Source organism: Gopherus evgoodei, chromosome 2, assembly GCF_007399415.2.
Source record: "Gopherus evgoodei ecotype Sinaloan lineage chromosome 2, rGopEvg1_v1.p, whole genome shotgun sequence".
Classification (NCBI taxonomy): Eukaryota; Metazoa; Chordata; order Testudines; family Testudinidae; genus Gopherus; species Gopherus evgoodei.
In genome coordinates, this window is record NC_044323.1 from 118,994,440 (window position 1) to 119,015,762 (window position 21,323).

At 45.2% G+C, this 21,323-nt stretch overlaps 1 protein-coding gene across 2 annotated transcripts in view; it reads left to right on the forward strand.

The window, feature by feature from the left end:
* The window catches only part of LOC115646112 (dynein heavy chain 5, axonemal-like), a 297,132-nt gene that overhangs the window by 105,087 nt on the left and 170,722 nt on the right, over nt 1-21,323 (forward strand). For both annotated transcript variants that reach the window (XM_030551608.1, XM_030551609.1), the window contains 9 exons: nt 84-212; nt 1,745-1,944; nt 2,037-2,190; nt 4,553-4,819; nt 5,042-5,170; nt 5,576-5,791; nt 8,208-8,354; nt 9,779-9,951; nt 10,086-10,264. In XM_030551608.1, the coding sequence (XP_030407468.1) occupies nt 84-212; nt 1,745-1,944; nt 2,037-2,190; nt 4,553-4,819; nt 5,042-5,170; nt 5,576-5,791; nt 8,208-8,354; nt 9,779-9,951; nt 10,086-10,264 (1,594 nt within the window). The remainder of the gene's footprint in view (nt 1-83; nt 213-1,744; nt 1,945-2,036; nt 2,191-4,552; nt 4,820-5,041; nt 5,171-5,575; nt 5,792-8,207; nt 8,355-9,778; nt 9,952-10,085; nt 10,265-21,323) is intronic.

Consider the following 21,323-nt stretch of genomic DNA (forward strand, 5'->3'; position numbering starts at 1 on the left):
GAAAATTGCATAATAATTTCTCCCTTAAAAATAATACAGCTTTTTAAATGTTATTGTACTCTAATGCCTGTGAACTTTTCTAGGCAATGATGCCAAGACACTGGGAAAGAATTGCACAAGTAACTGGCCATAAGTTTGATGTTGTCTCTGAAAGTTTCTCTCTGAAGAACATAATGGATGCCTCATTGTTAAAATACAAGGAAGATATTGAGGTACACATACTTTTGTTGGCATTTAAAGGCTAGCTTTCTGATCTGGGATTCTGCACTTTCAGAGACCTCCATTCCTACATAGCTTAATAATGTAAACAAATTTGACTTTGCTTGTTTGGTTCCTTTGGAGAATGGAATTTGGCAGCTGGTTGTAGCTGAAATGGTTAGCTCACTGCCTTTGATCGTGGAGCAGTATAAAAGTGGTTGGATGGTATATAAAGCTAACACTTCTAAACAATTATTTCTTCTTATTGTTTGTAAGGCTAATTTACACTCTGGTTTTAGATGCTACTTATTGTAATTTTGTTTGTCTCTAGTATCGTACAGGAGTAAAAGAAATCAGTCATTATAGGCCTGATCCTATGAGGTGCTGAGCAACCTCCACTCCCGCTGAACTCTGTGAGAGTGGAGGGTGCTTGGCACTTTGCAGGATTGGGTCTTAGATTAATATATTGAGGGTGGTTTGAGATAATATTAAAGAAGAGAGAGAAACCCACTATTTCACAGGACCAGAAGAGGCTGGCAAACAAGTAGTCTTTTGTGATGTGCACCCAGTACAAATCTATTGCCTCTGTGTTTATTGGGCCTGGTCACCCAGCAAATATGTTAGATTTACAAGGCCTGGTCGCTTTTGCAAGAGCAGAAGGATGGCAAAAAGGAGAAAAAAACATTTTAACTTAAGTTATATTGGGAGCTTGTCAGCCAAGAGATTAGCCCTTTAAACACTGTGGAATAAGTTGTCTTATTCTACATGGAAGGTGAAAAACTAAGTCAAACACTCTGCATGGATGCTTTCTACAGGAGGCAGGATTATTTAGCCTTGTGAAAGGATCAGGGACATCACCCTGCAGTCCTGGGGCTTCCTGGAATCTGTGGTGATTGGTAGCCCAATTTGGTGGATCTTGGGTGATCCACACAAAGTGTCTGCCCCACTCCCCTCTGACACCCTGGGCATTTTAGTGACTGTGCTGCCACTGGTGCCTGCAAGGGGCAACAGAAGCTGCAGATGTGAAGGTAATGTTGCTGTGAGCTGTCACAAGGTTTTCTTCTACAAGATCTAGCAGAACAGCTCTACCCCCCTTCAGGGAGCCATGTCCTCGAGCTTCTGCCAAGCCTAAGATACACAGGTTTCACGCGGAGGGGCTCATGAGGATACAGACTCTCCCCTCTTTCTAAGATTTACTGGTTATTTTCACATCAGTAATGCACATTCCCCTCCATCCCCAGCACAGAATGGAGAGGTAGTTCATGTACAGATACAAATTCTGCCTTCAGTTGCACTTTTAAAAGTCCAATGACATCACTGAAATGTGACTAGCTAAGTGTAACTGACAACAAAATTTGCCCCATAGAACAGGTGAAGCATATTCCAGTCTTGCAATATAGTCATTTTGATCTATTTTAATTTATTATTCTGAGCATGTTCAATTCCCTTTGAACTCTGAATTTGGCCCATGAGTTTTAATTGTTTTGATAAGTAGATATTACATTACCCTCAGTGTAATAAAACACAGTAACTTGATATTACTTAGGATATCTGCATCAGTGCTGTTAAAGAAAAGGACATTGAAGCAAAATTGAAACATGTCATCAATGAGTGGAGTACTCATGTCTTTACATTTGGCCAGTTCAAAACCAGAGGAGAATTGCTTCTGAAAGGCTCAGATACTTCCGAGAAGATAGCTCTAATGGAGGATAGTCTCATGATTTTGGGATCCCTCATGAGCAACAGGTATAAAAATTAACAAAAGAATATATTGTATAAATATAATAAGTAGCAATAAAATACCATAATCTTTTTTTTAACTCATGTTCACGTAACAGGTATAATGCGCCATTCAAGCCCACAATCCAACAGTGGGTCCAGAAATTGGCCAATACCACAGAAATAATTGAAAATTGGATTACTGTACAAAACCTCTGGATTTACCTTGAAGCTGTTTTTGTTGGTGGAGACATTGCAAAACAGCTGCCTCAGGTATGTTGATTTACAATAGCAATATATGAAGGCATACCATAGAGGTTAGCCAAACCACAGTACCTTTTAAATAAAAGAAGTTGGTCTATACTGAGGAAGTCTAATTATACCATACTCTACTCAGGAAGAATTACCACAGATAACTTCAGAGGGAGCTTTTCCAGAGTGAGGTCTGCAGGGTTGGACTCTTAGGGCCTGAATCAAACCTACAAGAGCAAGACACTTTAAAGTTAAGGCTGAAATGCTTACCTCAATTCACTTTGTATTATTCAAATATTATAGCACCCATTGGAGGAGAGATAAATTCTGGCTAATGCTGTGATAATGCAATCCCTTATTCTGTCTGACACTAGCCCTTAATTACCTCATTTATGCATTCTGTACTGTTAAGAGTTGGAATAACTTTTGCAGGGGGCTGTGCATAGGGACATTGCTAGGCCTGGGCAGCCACATACACCTCTACCCCAATATGACGTGACCCAATATAACACAAATTCGGATATAACACGGTAAAGCAGTGCTTCTGGGGGGCGGGGCGGGACTGCATACTCCAGCCGATCAAAGCAAATTTGATATAACGCGGTTTCGCCTATAACGCGGTAAGATTTTTTTGGTTCCTGAGGACAGCATTATATCGGGGTAGAGGTGTAAATGTATATACATATGTGGATCTTGTTCACTTTTCACCAGGCCGTATCCTGTTATGCCTTTCTGTGATGTTACTTGTAGAGAACCTAAGGACTGATCTCTCTCTGATTTTCTGGGTGAGACAGAATCAGAGCAATAAACTTCCATTGCATGCTCCTGCTTCTGCTGGCAGGTTTACATGTGTCAGCCAGTCAGATTTTGGCACGTGGTACATAGGGTCACCTGCTGCTTAAAGATGTCAGAAATATGTAATTTAATAAAAACAAGAATATTCTACACTATTGCATTTATTTCAGGCCAAGGACATTATAATTATATATCTATAGTTTCCATTTTCCATAACCCAGAACATTTTGTTCTGTGATTAGCTAAAGTCTTCTTAGTTGTTAATTAAGATTATAATAAATTGCCTCTTAGGTCCTACAGTTTATTGATAGGATAACTTTCATAATTGAGGTAATAAGCGTTTTTTGCAGATGACTAAACACCACAGGAATACTTATGAATTTGATAATTGCAGAAGCCACTTATTGTAAGTGTACTGCATGAATGTTATTCCCATTGTTCAATAAGAATAATAATTTAAAAAAACTCACACAATAAATCTCAGAAAAATAGTTCTTTTCTTGCCTTTTGAGGATTTGAAAATTCAGCTTCATTCACTTACAACACATTGTGGATGGGCCATAGAATCGTAGGACTGGAAGGGCCCTTGAGAGGTCATCTAGTCTCATTTCCTGCACTCATGGAAGGACTAAGAATTGTCTAGACCATCCCTTGAATCATCTTACTCAAATAATTGTTTAACATTGGAACAGAAAGTGAATAATTGTTTTCAGGAGTGGCCTGTGTGGAAAAGCAATGATGTAAATGGAAACAGAATCATAGTGTCAGTAATGTTTTGTCATTTTTAGAGGAGGGTGCTATTTGACTTTTCTGCTGAGAGATTGATTGAAGTCCTACTGTATAGCCACTTTAGCTAATACCAGGCAGCATAAGCCAAAAAGCACTGCTTCTCCATCAACCTGATGCATTTCTGTGGATCTACCAGTGTTACAAAGGCAATCTAAAAACATTCACACACTATACTCTTCAACAGACACGAGCAGCAAAGTGAATATTAAACTATCACCTTGTCTGATTATTATTTATTTATTATATTTATTATTGTAGAACCTAGAAGTCACAGACAAAGACCCCGTTATGCTAGGCAGTACAAACACAGAATGAAAAATTTGGTCCCTGCCCCACAAAGCTTACAATCCTAGAAGAAGACAAGAGCCAACAGATGGATTCCAATGGGGAGCCCAAGGAAACAATGAGACAGTGCGGGGCAGCTTGATAGGCTGTGGTCTCAGCACCAGCAGCCTAACTGTTGAGTTTTTTCTGGGCATCACAACAAAGGAAAGTTTTAAGGGGGAATTTGAAGGAGGATAATGAGGTAGCTTGACAGATATTTACGAGGAGTTCTCCCAAGTGTGAGGAACAGCATGGGAGAAAGCACAATGGTACTTGTTTTAAAATATATTAAGTGGACAATGGAGGCTGGCAGCATGGGCCAATTGTTCTTGATATCCCCCAATAGAATATGCATAATGTTGACCATCCAGAGGACATACTGATTAATAGAATCAGAGTCACTTACAGGATATTTTTATTTTTCAGCATTTTGGGAAGCAGCAGGAATAGCTAATGCATTTGTAATGTGTTTCAGGAAGCCAAAAGGTTTCAGAACATTGATAAATCTTGGCAGAAGATTATGCAGAGAGCTCATGAGACATCAAACATAGTACAGTGCTGTGTTGGAGATGAGACGTTGGCACAGCTACTACCACATTTGCTGGAACAACTGGAAATATGTCAGAAATCATTAACTGGGTATTTGGAAAAGAAACGATTAGTATTTCCCAGATTTTTCTTTGTATCTGATCCTGCACTTCTGGAAATCCTTGGTCAGGCATCAGATTCACACACTATTCAGGTATAAATTATGTAGCAATAACCGCCTTCATAATCAGTATTAAAAACTGAGTGGAATGGATGATGAATGATTTCGTTTTGTTACTGAGTTGACCCAAGTTTGTTTATTTGTGGAAAGATCCATTTAGCCTTCTAAACTTGCAGGTTTTGATGCAGTTTAAAAATAACATTGTAGATCGTTTTATGGGTCTTATTTGGCTGATCAGGTGTTTGTTTGTTCTAGGCACATTTACTGAGTCTGTTTGACAATGTTAATCGAGTGAGATTTAACGAAAAGAACTATGACCAGATTTTATTATTTGAATCTCAAGAAGGAGAACAAGTCAATATTATTGATCCTGTTCTAGCTCAGGTAATAGAAGAATATATTATGCTTTTTTCATTCACTACTTTAAAGCAAATCTGTGTTATAAAGGGCTGGCCCACTTCCATGCAGTAGTACCATAGCATGCTTCCATTTGAGAATCTGACGTAGAGACCCTTCAGCTGCCCAGTACAGGGGCAAAGCGCTTTTGCTTCAGAGGGAGGATGGAAGGGCTTTGTATTATTCTGTAGCAACCCTTCTAGTTGTCTCCCCTGTACCACTGAAGTTGCCTAATCCATCACTCTGCATCTGGAAGAACAGGTCAGGCACAACTGTGAGGATGAGAGAATAGAAAAGTGGGAAATGGGAACATCAGTCCCGGGGAGGAAATGTCTTCTGTGGGGTTTTTGCTGGGTTGGAACTTACTTTAAAAATGCTTTTTTTGTCTTCCAGGGTAATGTGGAATTCTGGCTGGGACAGCTGCTGAATGGGATTAAGAAAACAATCCACTCCATCATTAGACAGGCATCTATAGCCATTAGTGATTCAGGATTTAAGCTGTATGACTTTCAGACAATGTTTCCTGCACAAATTGGTCTTCTGGGAATTCAAATGATTTGGACCAGAGATGCAGAGGATGCTCTAAACAATGCCAAAACAGACAAAAAGGTTGTACTTAGCAAATCCTCAGGGGTTAATTAATAGCATTGTTTAGATCAGTGCACACTGTGCAAGTTAAAAAAAAAAAGAAGGTAGAAATGACAAAATAAAAAGGAAGCAACTGGAATGACCTGTAAATTCCTCCATATTGATATGTATGGTGGTGATACTATCCCACAGTGTTAGCATCCTTTGTGTATGCTCTTTGCACTACTGCGCTACTTGTCCTGACAACTGGTAACATGGGACCAATACCCAGCTGGGGTAAATCAGCGTATCTTCATGGCAAGACACTGATTTACATAAGCTGAAGGTCTAGCTCAGTGGTTCTCAAACTTTTGTACTGGTGATCCCCTTTCACATAGCAAGCCTCTGAGTGTGACCCCCCTTATCAATTAAAAACATATATTTATTTAACACCATTGTAAATGCTGGAGGCAAAGCAGGGTTTGCAGTGGTGGCTGACAGCTTGCGACCTGCCATGTAATAACCCGTGACCCTCAGAGGGGTCCTGACCCCCAGTTTGAGAATCCCTGGTCTAGCTTATGGAGTTTGTGCATTGCCTGCTTCCATCCGCTGTCCATATTGGCGCTGATGGAGCGGCACTGCTCAGAACCTCTGATGCTGTGAACTAGAGAGGAAAGGAGTATGACAGGAAGTGATAGAAGGTCAATCCTCACTTGCTTTAAAACCAACTTTAAAACAGTTTCTAATGTTGTGTGTCCCACCACATTACTGTCAGTGGCTGCCAGCTTTGGGAGGGAACAATGGGCAGCTTAGGGTCAAGGGAGTGTCATCATCTACTATAATCCCAAAACTGGTTTGGGGGATGTGAGAGCCACCAGTATGAGGGAATAGCAGTCTCTCTCCTGTGCATGGAGCTGCTTGAGGGGATGGTGCCAGCATCCTCCTGCTCTTTTGGGGGAAGGAGGAGCATGGAAGGTAGTTTGATGGGGATTGGTTCCACTTTATGCCCAGGAAAGATGCTTCCAGCACCGCAGATGTTTTTGATAAGTGCCTCTCCTCTGGAACTTATATAGAGGCATGTGAGAAAGCAACTCAGAGGAGTGCTCAAGGCTTTGTCTACACTACACAGCTTTTACTGACATGGCTGTGTCACCACAGCCATGCCATTAAAAGTCGTGCAGTATAGCTGCTGTTTGTTGGCTCTCCTGCCGACAAGAAACTTCTACTTCTCCTGCCGGAAGTGCGCTGTTCACACTGGAATTTGTCACAGCAAGTCTTTTGTCTTTGCGGTGTTTAACACCTGTGAAAGGCAAAAGTTTTGTTCGTTCAATTGCCAGCATAGACATCGCCCAAGATTGCTAATACAGCAGTTTAAGGAACATGTGCACTGGGACCAAGCCAAGAGCTAGTAACACTGTCCTACCATGACAATGAACACAGGCAAAAGCTAAAGAAAACAGCTTACCACACTGTGATATTACTAACTAAAATTAAACTAGACAAGACTCCACAGACTAGGGGGGAAATACTTTAAACCCCATTTTTCTATGTCATACAAAGCCAAAAAGGGCACGGACCCAGTTTTTGTTCCATTGCAGCTCATTTAACTGGAATCAAACTTGACTGGCAAACAAAATTTCTTGTTGGTTTTGTTTGCTTGTTTCCTCCTTTAAAAAACAGTTATTTGTAGTTTTCCTCAGCATATGGAATAGGTCTGGGTTTGCAAATATCCTCACAAAACCCAATGTGATCATCTCTTCATGTGTTCAAAGCACTCACTGTGGCCTAAGTGCTGCAAACTACTCCATCACCCCTGGGCCTTCACAGAATCCCATTTGGAGTTATTGACAGGGGTCCAGTTTATCACCGCAACTGCAGGATCGGCTCCCCTGTTATAGATGTAAGAAGTCATTATTTTATTCCACAGTCTCTTGTAGCAGAAATAAAGTGTTACTTCAGGCACGTTTAAACTGTCCCTTACACCAGTTTTCTCCTCTGAAAGTTACCGTGGTTCTAGGGACAGAGTCAGAATCCCAGCTTCATGTTTCCCAAAAGTGAACATACTGGTTGGCTGATGTGTATAGTTTAGTACCCAAAGGCTGAAGTTTGACGGCTTAACTACTTTTTAAGAGGACACAATACAAGCATCCTACCAGGTAAAGGTGAGGTGTACTACATTAGGCCACTGACCTGCAATGGAATCTGCTAGCATAGCCTCTGCAGACTATGTATCATCCCACTAAAGTCACTGGGAGTCCACAGGGGCTCAGGGAGTATGCTCTAGTAGATCTTGATTCAGGATTGCAGCCCTAGTTAATACAAAGTGAGGGTGGAGCAAAATGTAACTAAAATAGGAGATATATATTTATAGATATCTGCAACTGTTCATCCTCTAGAGATTGAAAGAGCAAAGGGTGTTTGTATTAATATAACTCTGTTCTCTTCCTGTGTGGGAAAGGTCATGCACACAACAAATCAGAAGTTTCTCGACCTCTTAAATGATTTGATTGACATGACAACACGTAATCTGACAAGGATGGAGCGCACAAAATATGAGACTTTAATCACTATTCATGTACATCAGAAGGATATCTTTGATGATTTGGTGAGGTTTTTTTTAAGAGCTCTCTAATTGAAAAACATTTTTTACATATATGAAATAATCTAAAAGCAAATCTCATATTTCTTCACTTTGTTTAACTCTGATGTTAGTACTATCATATAGTTGCATGCTATCCGGGCTTGTCTTTTCTAACTGTATCTTAAAAGATTTACATTACAAGTATCTTATTTGTTTGCAGTGTTGAATTATTTGAGGGTGAAAACATTAACATAATCACTAAGAAAAATGTAGGTTCCAATCCTGCAAGTAGTTGCATATGGGCAGACTGTAACATCTGGATGGCTCCCTATTGATCTCACTTGTGGCTTCCTTCAGGGGCAGCAATTCAACCACCTGAAACAAATTGCAGGAATGGGGCTTTAAAAACATAGAGTGAATTTTTGGCCCCACTGAAATGATAGTTTTGCCATTGACTTCAGTGGGGTCACGGCTTCACAACATACAACTTTAGAGTACAATCTTGCCGATAGAGCCACACACACAGATCTTTACTCCCTTGTGGAATTCCATTAAAGTCAACAGCACTCCACACAGGTGGAAGGGTGCATGCGTGTGGATCAGTTTGGAGGGTCAGACTCATAGACTGTGTCCTTTCCTTTTTAAAATTCTTACTGATTTTCAGCATACAAGAACTGTCTTTGCTAAGGGGAAAGCACTGTTGACCTTAACCTGTGATTCAAAATTTAAGACTTTACATCATTGGAGTTTTTAAGAAATGTGTTTCCTTTTAGCTTTAGACTGAGCTTTGTGATTTCCAGCCCCTGCCTCCACTTCCTGATTTGAGGCAAGGGCTTCTGGAAGATTAAAGAAGCTGCCTTTCATGTATTTTGAGAAGGAGAGTAAACAATAACTTAAACTGATTTACTGGTTTATTTTTAAAATTTTAAATGCATCAAATTCTTCCCTATGGTAGATAATATGAAAGCATTAGACAATGATTAAGAAACAGGAAGCAAAAAAAAAAAGGTTGAAGGAAACATCCTGAATACTGAGAGCAGTAATTCAGGGTGATATGTATTGTTTAAATGATTTATATACTGTGCAGACAGAAATACTAAATGAGTTTCTAAATAAGGATAGAAAAGTATAAAGAACTAATATTGATAGCTAGAAGTCAAACTGCCAAGTTCTGTATGATTCCTGAGGCTTTTTTTCCTGTCCCCGTCATTTTTCATTAATTTTTATGAGTATTTTTGAATGAGTATTTCATATTGGTTAATTCAATGTCAAGTATTACTGAAGTCTGCTGTATATTAACCCTTTGGAAGTTGGTTAATCCTATTGTGTTTTTTCTGACCTATCGATGGAAATGGAAAGCGGGCACTTAAAGATATGACACTTCCTCCTCTCATGTTTTTATTATAGTATATCACATCTACACTAACGGTTTTGTTCTTTTGTTACAGGTCCGTATGAATATTAAATCTCCATCTGACTTTGAATGGCAGAAACAATCCAGATTTTACTTTATTGAAGATGTGGACAAATGCATCATCCAAATCACTGATGTGGAGTTCAGCTACTGCAATGAATATTTAGGCTGTACAGACAGACTCGTTATAACTCCTTTAACTGACAGGTAATCACACTAGGAGTATAGTATCCACTTTGGGGGCAAAATCCTACTCCCATCAACATAAAGGAAAAGCAGGATTTTTCCCGATACACACCAATTACTGTTAATGTTAATGCTGTTTTTCAATCTGTCTCCAGATGTTACATCACATTGGCTCAGGCTTTGGGAATGAGTATGGGTGGTGCTCCAGCAGGACCTGCAGGTACTGGGAAAACAGAAACAACTAAAGACATGGGCAAATGTCTGGGAAAATATGTTGTTGTCTTTAATTGTTCAGACCAAATGGACTACAGAGGCCTAGGTCGTATTTATAAAGGTAAGACACTGTTCTGTTTATTCATTTTAGCCAGTAAAAGAAAAATGTGTTTCTGTGTGGAGTGCTTTTGTGACTGAGACTGAAACAATAGACAAAGCTCACTAGCCATAGGTCATTCTACAGCCAGCAGAAGAATGAAGAAGCGCAGACGCAGCCTGCTTAAAATTAGCTTGATGAAAAAATAAATAATTGGGGATACAAGTGAGAGAGCCGTACTACTCTCCTCACTGCCCTTCTCTTATTTCAGTTACTGCTTGGAGAGCTCTATGCTTTAAACAGTTCCATCCACAGACTTTGAATTGGGTCGCAGTGGCAACTGGTGGATGCACTGAAAGTCACATCATCTGCACTCTGGTCAATGAGCCTGATTCTCATTGCAGTCACACTGCTGTAAATCAGGGTAATTCCACTGCAGTCAATGTAGTGACGCTACCATAATAAGTAAGATTAAAATTAGGCCATGTGCCTCCACATTTAGCATTGTTTCAGTGCCTGCTGAGCCATAGAGATTTATCATGCACTCAGGTGGTGTTCTCCAAGAACCCTAACCTTCCTCGTCCCACTCCCCTACACTGCACACCCCAGTGCTGATAGACTGGCAGGAACAATCTCATGTGGGTCTCTTGCAAGGCAGTACAAAACAGTAATGCTAGACTGCCCTGTCAGAGACACTCTTGTAAATTAGAACATTTGCCAGTTCACGAGTGAGTTTTCCCACATGTGCCTTGATGTATTTGTTTCTCCATTTTCTATTTGATGGAAGCTGGTTCCGGAAATAATTCATTTATGAAGAGACTGTGTTCTGTTTTATCTTCCATTCCCTTCCATCCTTTCCTTTTACCCTTTTTTTCCTGTAGTTTCCATTTCCCTTTTCAGCACCAGTTGTGCCTTGTCCTCTCTCCCTCTTGTTCTTTTATATTTCCTTCCCCACTATTCCCAATTTCTCTATTTTCCTTAACCAATCCATTCTCTCTGCTGTCTCCTCCTTCTAGTCACTTTCACAAGTCTCTCTTGAGAAATCTGATCGTTCCTCTTTCCTTCTGTTTCCCAGCTGCTTCCCCTTTCTTTCCTTCATCTTTCCTGAATACTTCCTGCTTCACTCGTCTCCTCCTTTTGCATCTCCATCCTCTGTGCTGTATTTCTCTGCACCTCCACAGCTTCAGGTGGGCTTTTCAACCTTTACTGAATTTTCCCATATACTTTTCACTCTCACCCTCCTTTCCACCTGCTATTGCCCTGAAGTCTCCTTGGACTGAGCCTGTGCAAATTATTCGTTCTCCTATTATCGCTACATCGTTGAAGATTCTTCCGATATCCGTCAATACATAATGAATCTGATTCAGTGTGACTCCATCTAGGCTTTTCCATTTCCAGTCCCAATGTTCTTTTTGAAATATTGTGTTCATTAAATGGAGATGGTTTGCCTCTGTGAATGCAACCAGACATGCTCTGTGACTATTTCTTACATCATTTCTCACATACCCTCTGAGGTAACCTTGTAACCCTCAGGAACGCGGATGCCTTCTCCCCTGGAGTTGTCGGAGCTGGGCCACCAGTCATCTCTTTCCTGCTCTAGCTTGTCCACCATGAGACACAATCTACCTTTCTCCTCCATTGTGTTCTGATATTTATCCCTCTGAAATTTTAAGTCTTGCAAAGCAATTTGCAAAGCTTGCTCTGCAGCTACTAACTTCTCTTGTTGCTTTTGCCCTCATTCCGCAGATTCTCCCACCACCCTTTTGATCAGGGTTTGAGTTCCCAGTGTATTCTGGTTACCCTCCGTATTGGTCTCAGTATCATTTAACTTTGTCTTTTGGGGACTCTTTCTTCCCTCCAATTTCTCCTCACCTTCCGTCCTCATAATTCCCACACCTTCTCTACAGCCACTGTCCACACACAATGGGCCTCTGACTCTTCCTTCTGTTCCTTTACTGACACTATGTCCTTTTCCTGACTACTTTCTTTTTTCTTGAGGGGACAATGCCTCTTCACATATCCCCATTACCTACAGGAAAAACAGGTCCCTTCTTCGAGTGATTGCTCATGTGTATTCCACAATAGGTATGCGTGCTCGCCACGTGCACCTGTGCTGGAAGTTTTTCCCTTAGCAGTACCCGTAGGAGGGGAGCTCCGCTGTGACCCCTGGAGTGGTGCCTCTATATCGCGCTATAAGGAGAGCTGTGCACCCCCCCACCCTCAGTTCCTTCTTGCCGCCAATGACGGTAGTTGGAACTTTGTGCTCCAGCCTCGCTGTAGCTCTTCTAGTAGCCTTAGTAGTACTCGTCTTCTCCAATAGTTGGATAACTTCCTTAGTTAGTTGCCTGGTGTGGGGCATGCCCCGTGCCCTGGGCTTCAAGTCGTGCGACTCCTGACGCAGTTCCATGCCAAGAAGCAACCCGCACACTCATTGTCTCCACTGCTTGGGCGAGACCCACATAACTGACCGCTGTAAAATCTGTAGATCGTTCAAGCCTCAAACTAAATGAGAGAGAGAAATATCTGGCTCCGGGGCCCTACTGATGAAATCTGCGATGGCCCCGGCACCAGCGCGCCGACCGGACATGGCACCAGGCAGGCACCGAGACAAGCGGTGTCGACACTCTTCCTCGAATCGTAGCTACAGGAGCAAATCCCAACGCCATCGTCACAGATTCTCAGGTTCAAGTGCCCGCTCCACCAGACACCATGCTTGGAGCTCCCCTCCAGCATTACTGGCATCGAAAGGTCATAGCTATGACCGCCGGGATGACTACGAGAGCAGCACTTCGGACAAAGTACCGCTTCTCGTCGTCGAGGTCCAGATCTCGAGGTCAGCATCGACATGACCATAGACGCTCCTGTTGCTCTTACAGCACCTTGCGGTCAACGGTGACCTTGGCCTCGGCACCCAGCCTCCCGTCCCCGAGCTGCACCGCCTCTTGAGAGCGGTCTGCACTGCTTGGAACCCAAGCCGGTCAGTGGCAGGGCGCACTGTGGCAGGGGCAATGATGTCAATGGACACTGCAGCCGCAGTTGCCCACCCATGTGGGACCCTGCTCAGTAGCCGGAGCATCCCAGGCCCATTCGGTGTCCCCCCCCCCTCAATAGAGTCAAAAGTCGACAGGTACCGAGCTGGCGGCACTGGACTCAAATTCGGTCTTGGGGGTTGAACTATCGGCACCTCCCGATGCCCTGGGAGCTGGACCGGCCCCCTCGCTGGTGCTGGAGAACACCATAGTGGCCCCTCCGCCCATTCTACAGGAGGACTTTAAGGCTCCTCAAGAGCTCCTCAAGCGGGCCTCCAGCTCCAGGCTGAAGAGATGTCTATCCTCCTCGGCACCAGGCCATGTGGCCCTACCTCTCCACCAAGAGGTAGCCAACATATCAACTGCTTTATGGCAAACCTCAGCTTCCTTGGCAACCATCTCCAAAAAAGCGGAGAGGAAGTACTTTGTCCCAGCTAAGGGACACGAGTACCTGTACTCCCACACGGTACCCAACTCCTTTGTGGTGGAGTCAGTGAACCACCGGGAACGCCATGGTCAGCCCGCACCCACCCCCAATGACAAAGATGCCAGGAGACTGGATTCTTTTGGCAGGAAGGTTTATTATTCCACGAGCTTCCAACTCAGGATGGCCAACCACCAAGCCCTCTTGAGCCACTATGATTTTAACTTTTAGGGGTCTCTGCCAAAGTTTGAGCCTCCTCTCCTGGAGCGGGATAAAAAGGAGTTCAAGGCTCTGGTTGAGGAAGCAGCAGCAGTGGCGAAAGCAGCCCTCCAGGCCGCCTCAGACGCAGCTGACATGGCAGCTCATTCGATGGCCTTGGCCATATCCATGCATAGGGCGTTGTGGCTTCTCCTGTCCGGTCTGTCTGCAGAGTCCCAGTCCTGATGCAGGACCTTCCCTTCGATGGGAAAGTGTTGTTTGCAGACCAAACCGATGTCCACCTGCATGAGATGAAAGACCTCCCGCACCACCCTGCAAATGCTGGGCCTATATGTCCCGCTAGCAAAGGACAAACCTAGGCCGCAGACCCGAGCACCTTCCACTAGGGGCAGATATGAACCCCTGCCTAAGAGACTGAGGGAGCAGAGACGCAGTTCCCAGCATCAGTCCCGCTCGGCCCTGCGACCAGGCCCCTTGAAGGGCAAGAAGCAGGGGAAAAGACGGTTTTGACTCTTTGCGGGGGACCACTGGGCCTGTTGCCATGGAAGCCCCCCAGTTAATAAATTTTGTGTTCTGCAACCGTTTATCTGCATTCCGAGTGGTGTGGTCCCGTATAACATCGGACCTGTGGGTCCTCAGCACTATTTCCAGGGGCTACATGTTGCAGTTCGCCTCACCCCTGCCTCCATCACCTCCTGTCCCAGGAGGTCCTCAGGTACCCAGAACATGCCCCTCTTCTAAGCCAAGAGGTGGCGTGCCTCCTCAACCTGGGTGTGATGGAGAAGGTACCGGTAGAATTCCAGGGCAAGGGGTTTTACTCCCGGTATTTCTTGATCCCGAAGGCAAAAGGCAGGCTCTGGCCCATCCTGGACCTGCGGAATTTCAATAGGTTTATGGTCCACTACAAGTTCCGCATGGTATCCCTGACCTCCATCATTCCCTCCCTAGACCTGGGGGGTTGGTTTGTGTCCATAAACCTCCAGGATGCGTATTTCCACATCCATTTTTTCAAGGGTCACAGGTGTTTCCTCCACTTCCTGGTAGGGCAGGACCATTACCAGTTTGCGGTCCTCCCTTTTGGCTTTTCCACGGCACCCAGGTTTTTACCAAATGCATGACAGTGGTGGCAGCCCACCTCCGGAGGAACGGGCTGCAAATTTTTCCTTACCTGGACGATTGGATCCTCAAGATCAACTCTCGGTCCCAGATACAGGCCCAGATGCAATTCCTGCTGTCCACATGGGAGGGTCTGAGCCTAATAGTGAATGAGGCCAAGTCCACACTGGAACCGGTTCAGTGCATACACTTCGTAGGAGCTCTGCTAGATTTCTTAGAAGCCACAGCCTCTCTTCCCCAGGACAGGTTCGAGACACTCAGAAGTCTCATAGCCTCGGTCACAACCTTCCCTGTGATGACGGCAAGGGTGTGCCTTCAAATCCTAGGTCACATGGCAGCATGCATGTCCATGGTGCAACATGCCAGACTCAGAATGAGGCCCCTCCAATTCTGGTTGGCCTCCCAGTATTCCCAGTCCAGGGATAGCTTGGACAAGGTAGTCACGATACCACCCAACATGGTGGCCGCTCTGCAATGGTGGTCCCTCCCGAGCAACATGCTGAACGGGATTTCCTTCTGAGAAATCCTTCCCTCACTAGACCTGGTGTCAGATGCCTTGGACATGGGATGGGGAGCCCATATAGGGAACATTCAAACCCAAGGCAGATGGTCAACCTTGGAATTGTCTCTGCACATAAACATCAGGGAGCTCAGGGCAGTACACCTAGCATGCATAGCATTCAGTTTACACCTTCATGGGAAGGCGGTCAGAGTCCTCTCGGACAACATGGCCACGATGTATTACAACAAGCAGGGGGGCATGCGCTCCTTGGCCCTGTGCCGGGAAGCCCTGGACCTATGGGAGTTTTGCATAGCCCACAATATCTCCCTACGGGCCTTCCACCTACCCAGCGCACGCAATGTGTGAGCTGATCACCTCAGCAGGGTGTTTGCCCACCAGTACAAGTGGTCACTCCATTAGGAGGTCACCCAATAGCTCTTCCGAGACTGGGGAGCTCCCTGGGTCGACTGCTTTGCTACTGCCCAGAACTGACGCTGCCCCCAGTTCTGCTCCAGGGCAGAGGCAGATGGGGGGGCAATCTTGGATGCATTCCTCTTCTAGTGGTCAGGCCAACTATTCTATGCCTTTCCACCGTTTCCTCTGATAGGCAAAATCCTGCAGAAAGTGAAGGCACACAGGTCGAGAGTTATCCTCATAGCCCCGGATTGGGCTCACCAACGTTGGTACGGGACCCTTGTGCAACTTCCAGCGGCCCCCCCGCGGAGGCTGCTGTTTTGTCTGGATCTCCTCTCCCAGGAGAAGGGATGCCTTCTCCACCCGAACGTGGCTGCGCTTCACCTGACAGCGTGGTTGCTCCATGGTTATGAGTAGGGAAGGTGTTTGGAGGATGTCAGACAAATTCTGCTGGAAAGCAGAAAACAGTCCACTTGCCAAATGGTCTAAGTTCTCCAGGTGGGTGGGTGAGTGGGGTGCCTCCCTGACATCCGCATCCCTCCAACTCATTCTCGATTATCTCCTGTCCCTTAGGACCCAAGGACTAGCTCCTGCCTCCATCAGAGTACGTGTAGTGGCCATTTCAGCCTTCCATCCTCCAGTGCAGGGTCACTCATTTTCTTTCCCTTCAGATGACCTCCCGCTTTTTAAAAGGCCTAGATTGTGCATTCCCGTACGCCAGGGCCCCGGTCCTGCAATGGGATCTGAACCTAGTGCTAATCCGCCTCACGGGTCCTCCCTTTGAACCCTTGGCCACGTATTCCTGGTCCCACCTATCATGGAAGGTGGCATTCTTGGTGGCTATCACCTCAGCCTGTTGGGTCTTGGAGCTTAGGGCCTTGACCTCGGTCTTTTACAGGGATAAAGTCCAGCTTCGCCCACACCTTGCGTTTCTCCCGAAGGTGGTATCTGCCTTCCATATGGATCAGGACATTTTCCTACTAGTACTCTGTCCTAAGCCCCATTCCTCCAACGAGGAATGCCGCTTACACACGCTAGACGTACGTAGAGCGCTGGCCTTTTTCCTGGACCGAACCAGGCCGTTTAGGAAATCCTTGCAATTGTTGGTTGCTTCGGCCGAGCGTATGAGGGGACAACCAGTTTCCACCCAGCGCCTTTTCCGCTGGATCACGTCATGCTTACGCACATGTTACAACTTGGCAGGGGTTCCCCCGCCGTAAAGGTGCATTCTAAGAAAGCGCAAGACTTATTGTCTGCCTATGTAGCCCACATCCCTATCCAGGACATATGTAGGGCTGCCACGTCATCTTCTGTCCACACTTTTTCCTCACAGTATGCGATCGTCTCCCAAGCAAGGGATGATGCTGGGTTTGGTAGGGCAGTACTCTGTCCTGATAACCTTTAAACTCCTACTCACCACCATCAGATATAGCTTGGAGTCACCTACTGTGGAATATACATAAGCAATCACTTGAAGAAGAAAGGACAGTTACCTGTTCTGTAAATGGATTCTTCGAGATGTGTTGCTCAGGTGTATTCCACATCCCGCCCTCCTTCCTCTCTGTCAGAGTTGTCTGGCAAGAAGGAACCGAAGGTGGGGCGAGTGTGCAGCTCCCCTTATAGTGTGATTATAGAGACGCCACTCCAGGGGTCACAGCGGTGCTCCCCTCCTACAGGTACCGCTAAGAGGCGAGCACGCACACCTACTGTGGAATACACCTGAGCAACACATCTCGAACACTGACAGTTACGGAATAGGTAACTGTTTTTTCTTTTACTATTCCCTCAGCAAGTGGGACTTTTTGAAGCTTTCCTACATCCCTTATTTCATGACTAGCTTTCTTATCCTTATATGTAGGGGCATTACCTTTTCAGGTGTCCCTTCTGCCCCCAGGCATAACACTCTCTCGGCCTGGTCACCAGCCTCCTGGCCCTGGAACTTCTTTTCCACTCCCAGCCTCTTCAGCCCCTGCTCACTTCCCGGAGGATCTTAAATAAATATTGTTGCTGGTGCACCAGTTTCATTGAATACCCCCACTGTTTCTGTAGGACCTGTGTGAGCAGTGCCTGGATCATAGAATATCAGGGTTGGAAGGGACCTCAGGAGGTCATCTAGTTCAACCCCCTGCTCAGAGCAGGACCAATCACCAGACAGATTTTTGACCCAGATCCCTAAATGGCCCCTTCAAGGATTGAACTCATAACCCTGGGTTTAGAAGGCCAATGCTCAAACCACTGAGCTATCCCTCCCCCCATAAGCTATCCCTCCCCCCATTGGTTGCCTTTCTTCCTCAGTTAGATGGGAGCAAAAACGCTGGAGTCCAGCTTAGAAGGGTATACTGGCCTTCTCCAAAAAAGGCCTTCATGCCCTGTGGCTCCATTGTCTCTTTTTTCCTAAATTTGCTACTATGTCCTCTCATGCTCCCCTTGTACCAGGGGCAACTATCATACACATATTTTCCACCAAATTGTCACAGTGTTTACTCCTTACTGCTGAAGTGACTCCTTATGGCTCATCTCAGGGATTAGCTCTAGACCAGCTCTCTTTCAGTTGCTTGCCCCATGGTTGGTCTCTCTTTTCATGCCTATCCTAGCTCCTCCCCTGACTGGGCTTCATCAGCTATTAGGCCTGATCAGTTCTGACTCTCTTCCAGGCCTGGCATGGGGTTAATTGGACCCTTTTTCCTACTCAGGCCTTGTGTGGGGTAGAGACCCCCTCACCAGGCAAGATTAATCTTTTGTGGGCCCCCGCCCAAGGCACTTCTGAATTCAGTAAGAATTTTGGATGTGCACGGAACACAGACAGGACTGGTTCCCGCATGGTTACAGAACTGCCGTAAATTGGAACAATTTTCAGCTTTTGTGATTGGAAGATATCTGGATCCATATTATAAGACTGTCCTACATAAATGAGGAAAAGTTAAGGTGCCTTTATTATTCCTTTGTTCCATTCTTCATTTCTTTGGGGAATTTGCCAGTGCAATATCACAGTCTTCTTTTTAAACAAACAAAACTAAATAAATAAATAAAAATGGTAATGGCTGTTGAAAATAGCAATTCCAGTCGTAGTTAGCACTGAGAAGACCCCAGCATTTGTTGCTCAATTTTATCCTACTTTTTCTACAGCAAATTACAGTGGATCAGCATATTTAATTTGGGAGAAATGAAGTAACAGTTGCCCCAGTTGAGCTTGAGCACTCCTGAATTTTGAGGGTGTTGAAATCTGGAAGGCAGGTGCTAAATTCCCTTCCTGAATATTAGATAAATCTGGAAAGGAAAAGTCAATTTCTATTTTCATGGCTCAGAAGTGGAAATCCTCCTGTACTGTATCTGAAGCTGCCCAGGTCCTCTAGTAGAGCCTCCCTTTCCTTACCTATATTTCAACTTCTAGTGGGATCCACATACATCCCTTGCTGGGCTTCAGATAGAGAGGGGCACTGTCCATTTAGTCCACCCATTTCCTTCTTTGGGGGCTGCCAGGCAAGGTCACACCAGCATCCTTAAGCCAGTCTGGGGAAGTCTTCTGAGTGTGATATCTGAGCCAAAGCCTTCTACTCCTTGGGCACCCTCTTTCCCCATTCACAGTGCCATCCCCTTCTAACAGCCAGCTCTCCATTCACAGCAAGCTACAGCCCATGGGGTCTCTTAGCTTCCCCACTCTTTCCCTGTCCCTTTCCTGTTGATAGCGGCCAAGAGAATGCTGGGAGATGTCGTTCTTTCCCTGCTCCATGGCAGGCTCTCTAGGCAGGGAGCTGGCCAAGGAACTACAGCTCCCTGGGCCCCATGGGGTCTCAACTCCCATGCTGGATCTGGGCTGCTCTGAGGCTCCATTTCTGCAGAGAGGAGGAAGCGAGTGTTATGGGCCCCCTTCTGAGCTTGGGCCCGGCGCTATGGCGGCATGGCAAATCCAGAACTGCCCCTCACACTGTCCTTTATTGCACAAGTAAAATTATTTTGCAAGGGCTAAATTTCATTGGGAGTTGTGGAATGCTGAGCTTCTCTGAAAATCAGGCCTCTCAATTCTTAGGCACTCTCAACTTTTCCAGCAGGTGGCAATACAAAACAAATTATTATTTCCTTCCAAAGGGGAAAAAAAAATCTGACCAGAATTGAATTTCACCATTATAAAGACAAAGTAATTTTAAGATAATTTCATACACAGCTCACAGTATGCATAAAATGTCAATATTATATCCAACAACATATACTTATGTTAAAGAATTGACGTTTTATTTTTTTCCTGTTATTTCCCCAAAGTGATCGTTGTTGCAAAAATAGTTTTTAGAATGGAACCTGATAACTTGCAATAAAAGTATGTCACTTAAAATAGAAAACATGTAGGACCAAATCCATCCCCAATGTGACTCTGTTGACTGGTCTGGATCTTTGAAAATTCATCAAATTATCTATGTCTTGTAGAGGTGCGGACTCACCCCTGCGGCGCCTCCTGCTGGTGACTTCTGGGAATTAGCTCAATTCAGCTCCGGAGCGTCCTCTGCAGGCCGGTGATCCGCCTATCCTCTGTCCCCCCATGTCCCTCCCAGGACCCCTTTTACCTGGGGTGCTGCCCCCAGCAGTAACCCCTTTCTTTCAGGGTCTCCTCTTCCTGGGAAACCCCCACCCTCTGTCCCCACCTCTCTTCAGTGTATGGCTACTACCAGTCATCATCTAGCCCCACGCCCTGGGGCAGACTGCAGTATCAGCCAACTCATCACTGGTAAGGTTAGGTTTGGACCTGCTGCCTTGGCCTGCCCCTGGGCTGTCCTCTGCAACCCCCAGTACCTGTTGGCCTTGTGCTAGGCCGCAGCCTGGGGCTTTCCAGGCTGGAGCTCCCCAGCTCCTCTGCCTTTCCCCAGCCCTGCTTGATTCAGGTACCCTGTGTCTAGGTCCCTGTAGCCAGGCACATCTCCTTCTACAAACAGGGACAGCCCTCTGAGCTCCTGTCTCCCAGTCTCTTTATACAGTCCAGCTGTGGCCTGATTGGGGCGTGGCCCAGCTGCAGCCACTTCCCAATCAGCCCAGTTTAGTAGCTCCCAGCCACAACCTTTCCCCAGGGCTGTTTTAAGCCTTTCAGGGCAGGAGCAGGGTAAGCACCCTGCTACAGTCTACATAGAGGACCAGACACCCAATAGGTACAGTCTACATCGAGGACCAGACACCCAATAGGTACAATCTACATAGAGGAAAAATACTTTACTTCAGAAAGGGATCCAAGCCTGCACTTTGAACGGCTTTTAAAGGGGTAGGATTGGATCTTTAGTGCTCTGAGTATCTTAGTCCCTCAAAGGGAAGAATCTATTAAAATCTTTGCTTCATTATGGCAGTATGGTATCTGAAAATATTCCAGGCAATTTTAAATGTAAGAATTAGATATGTGTG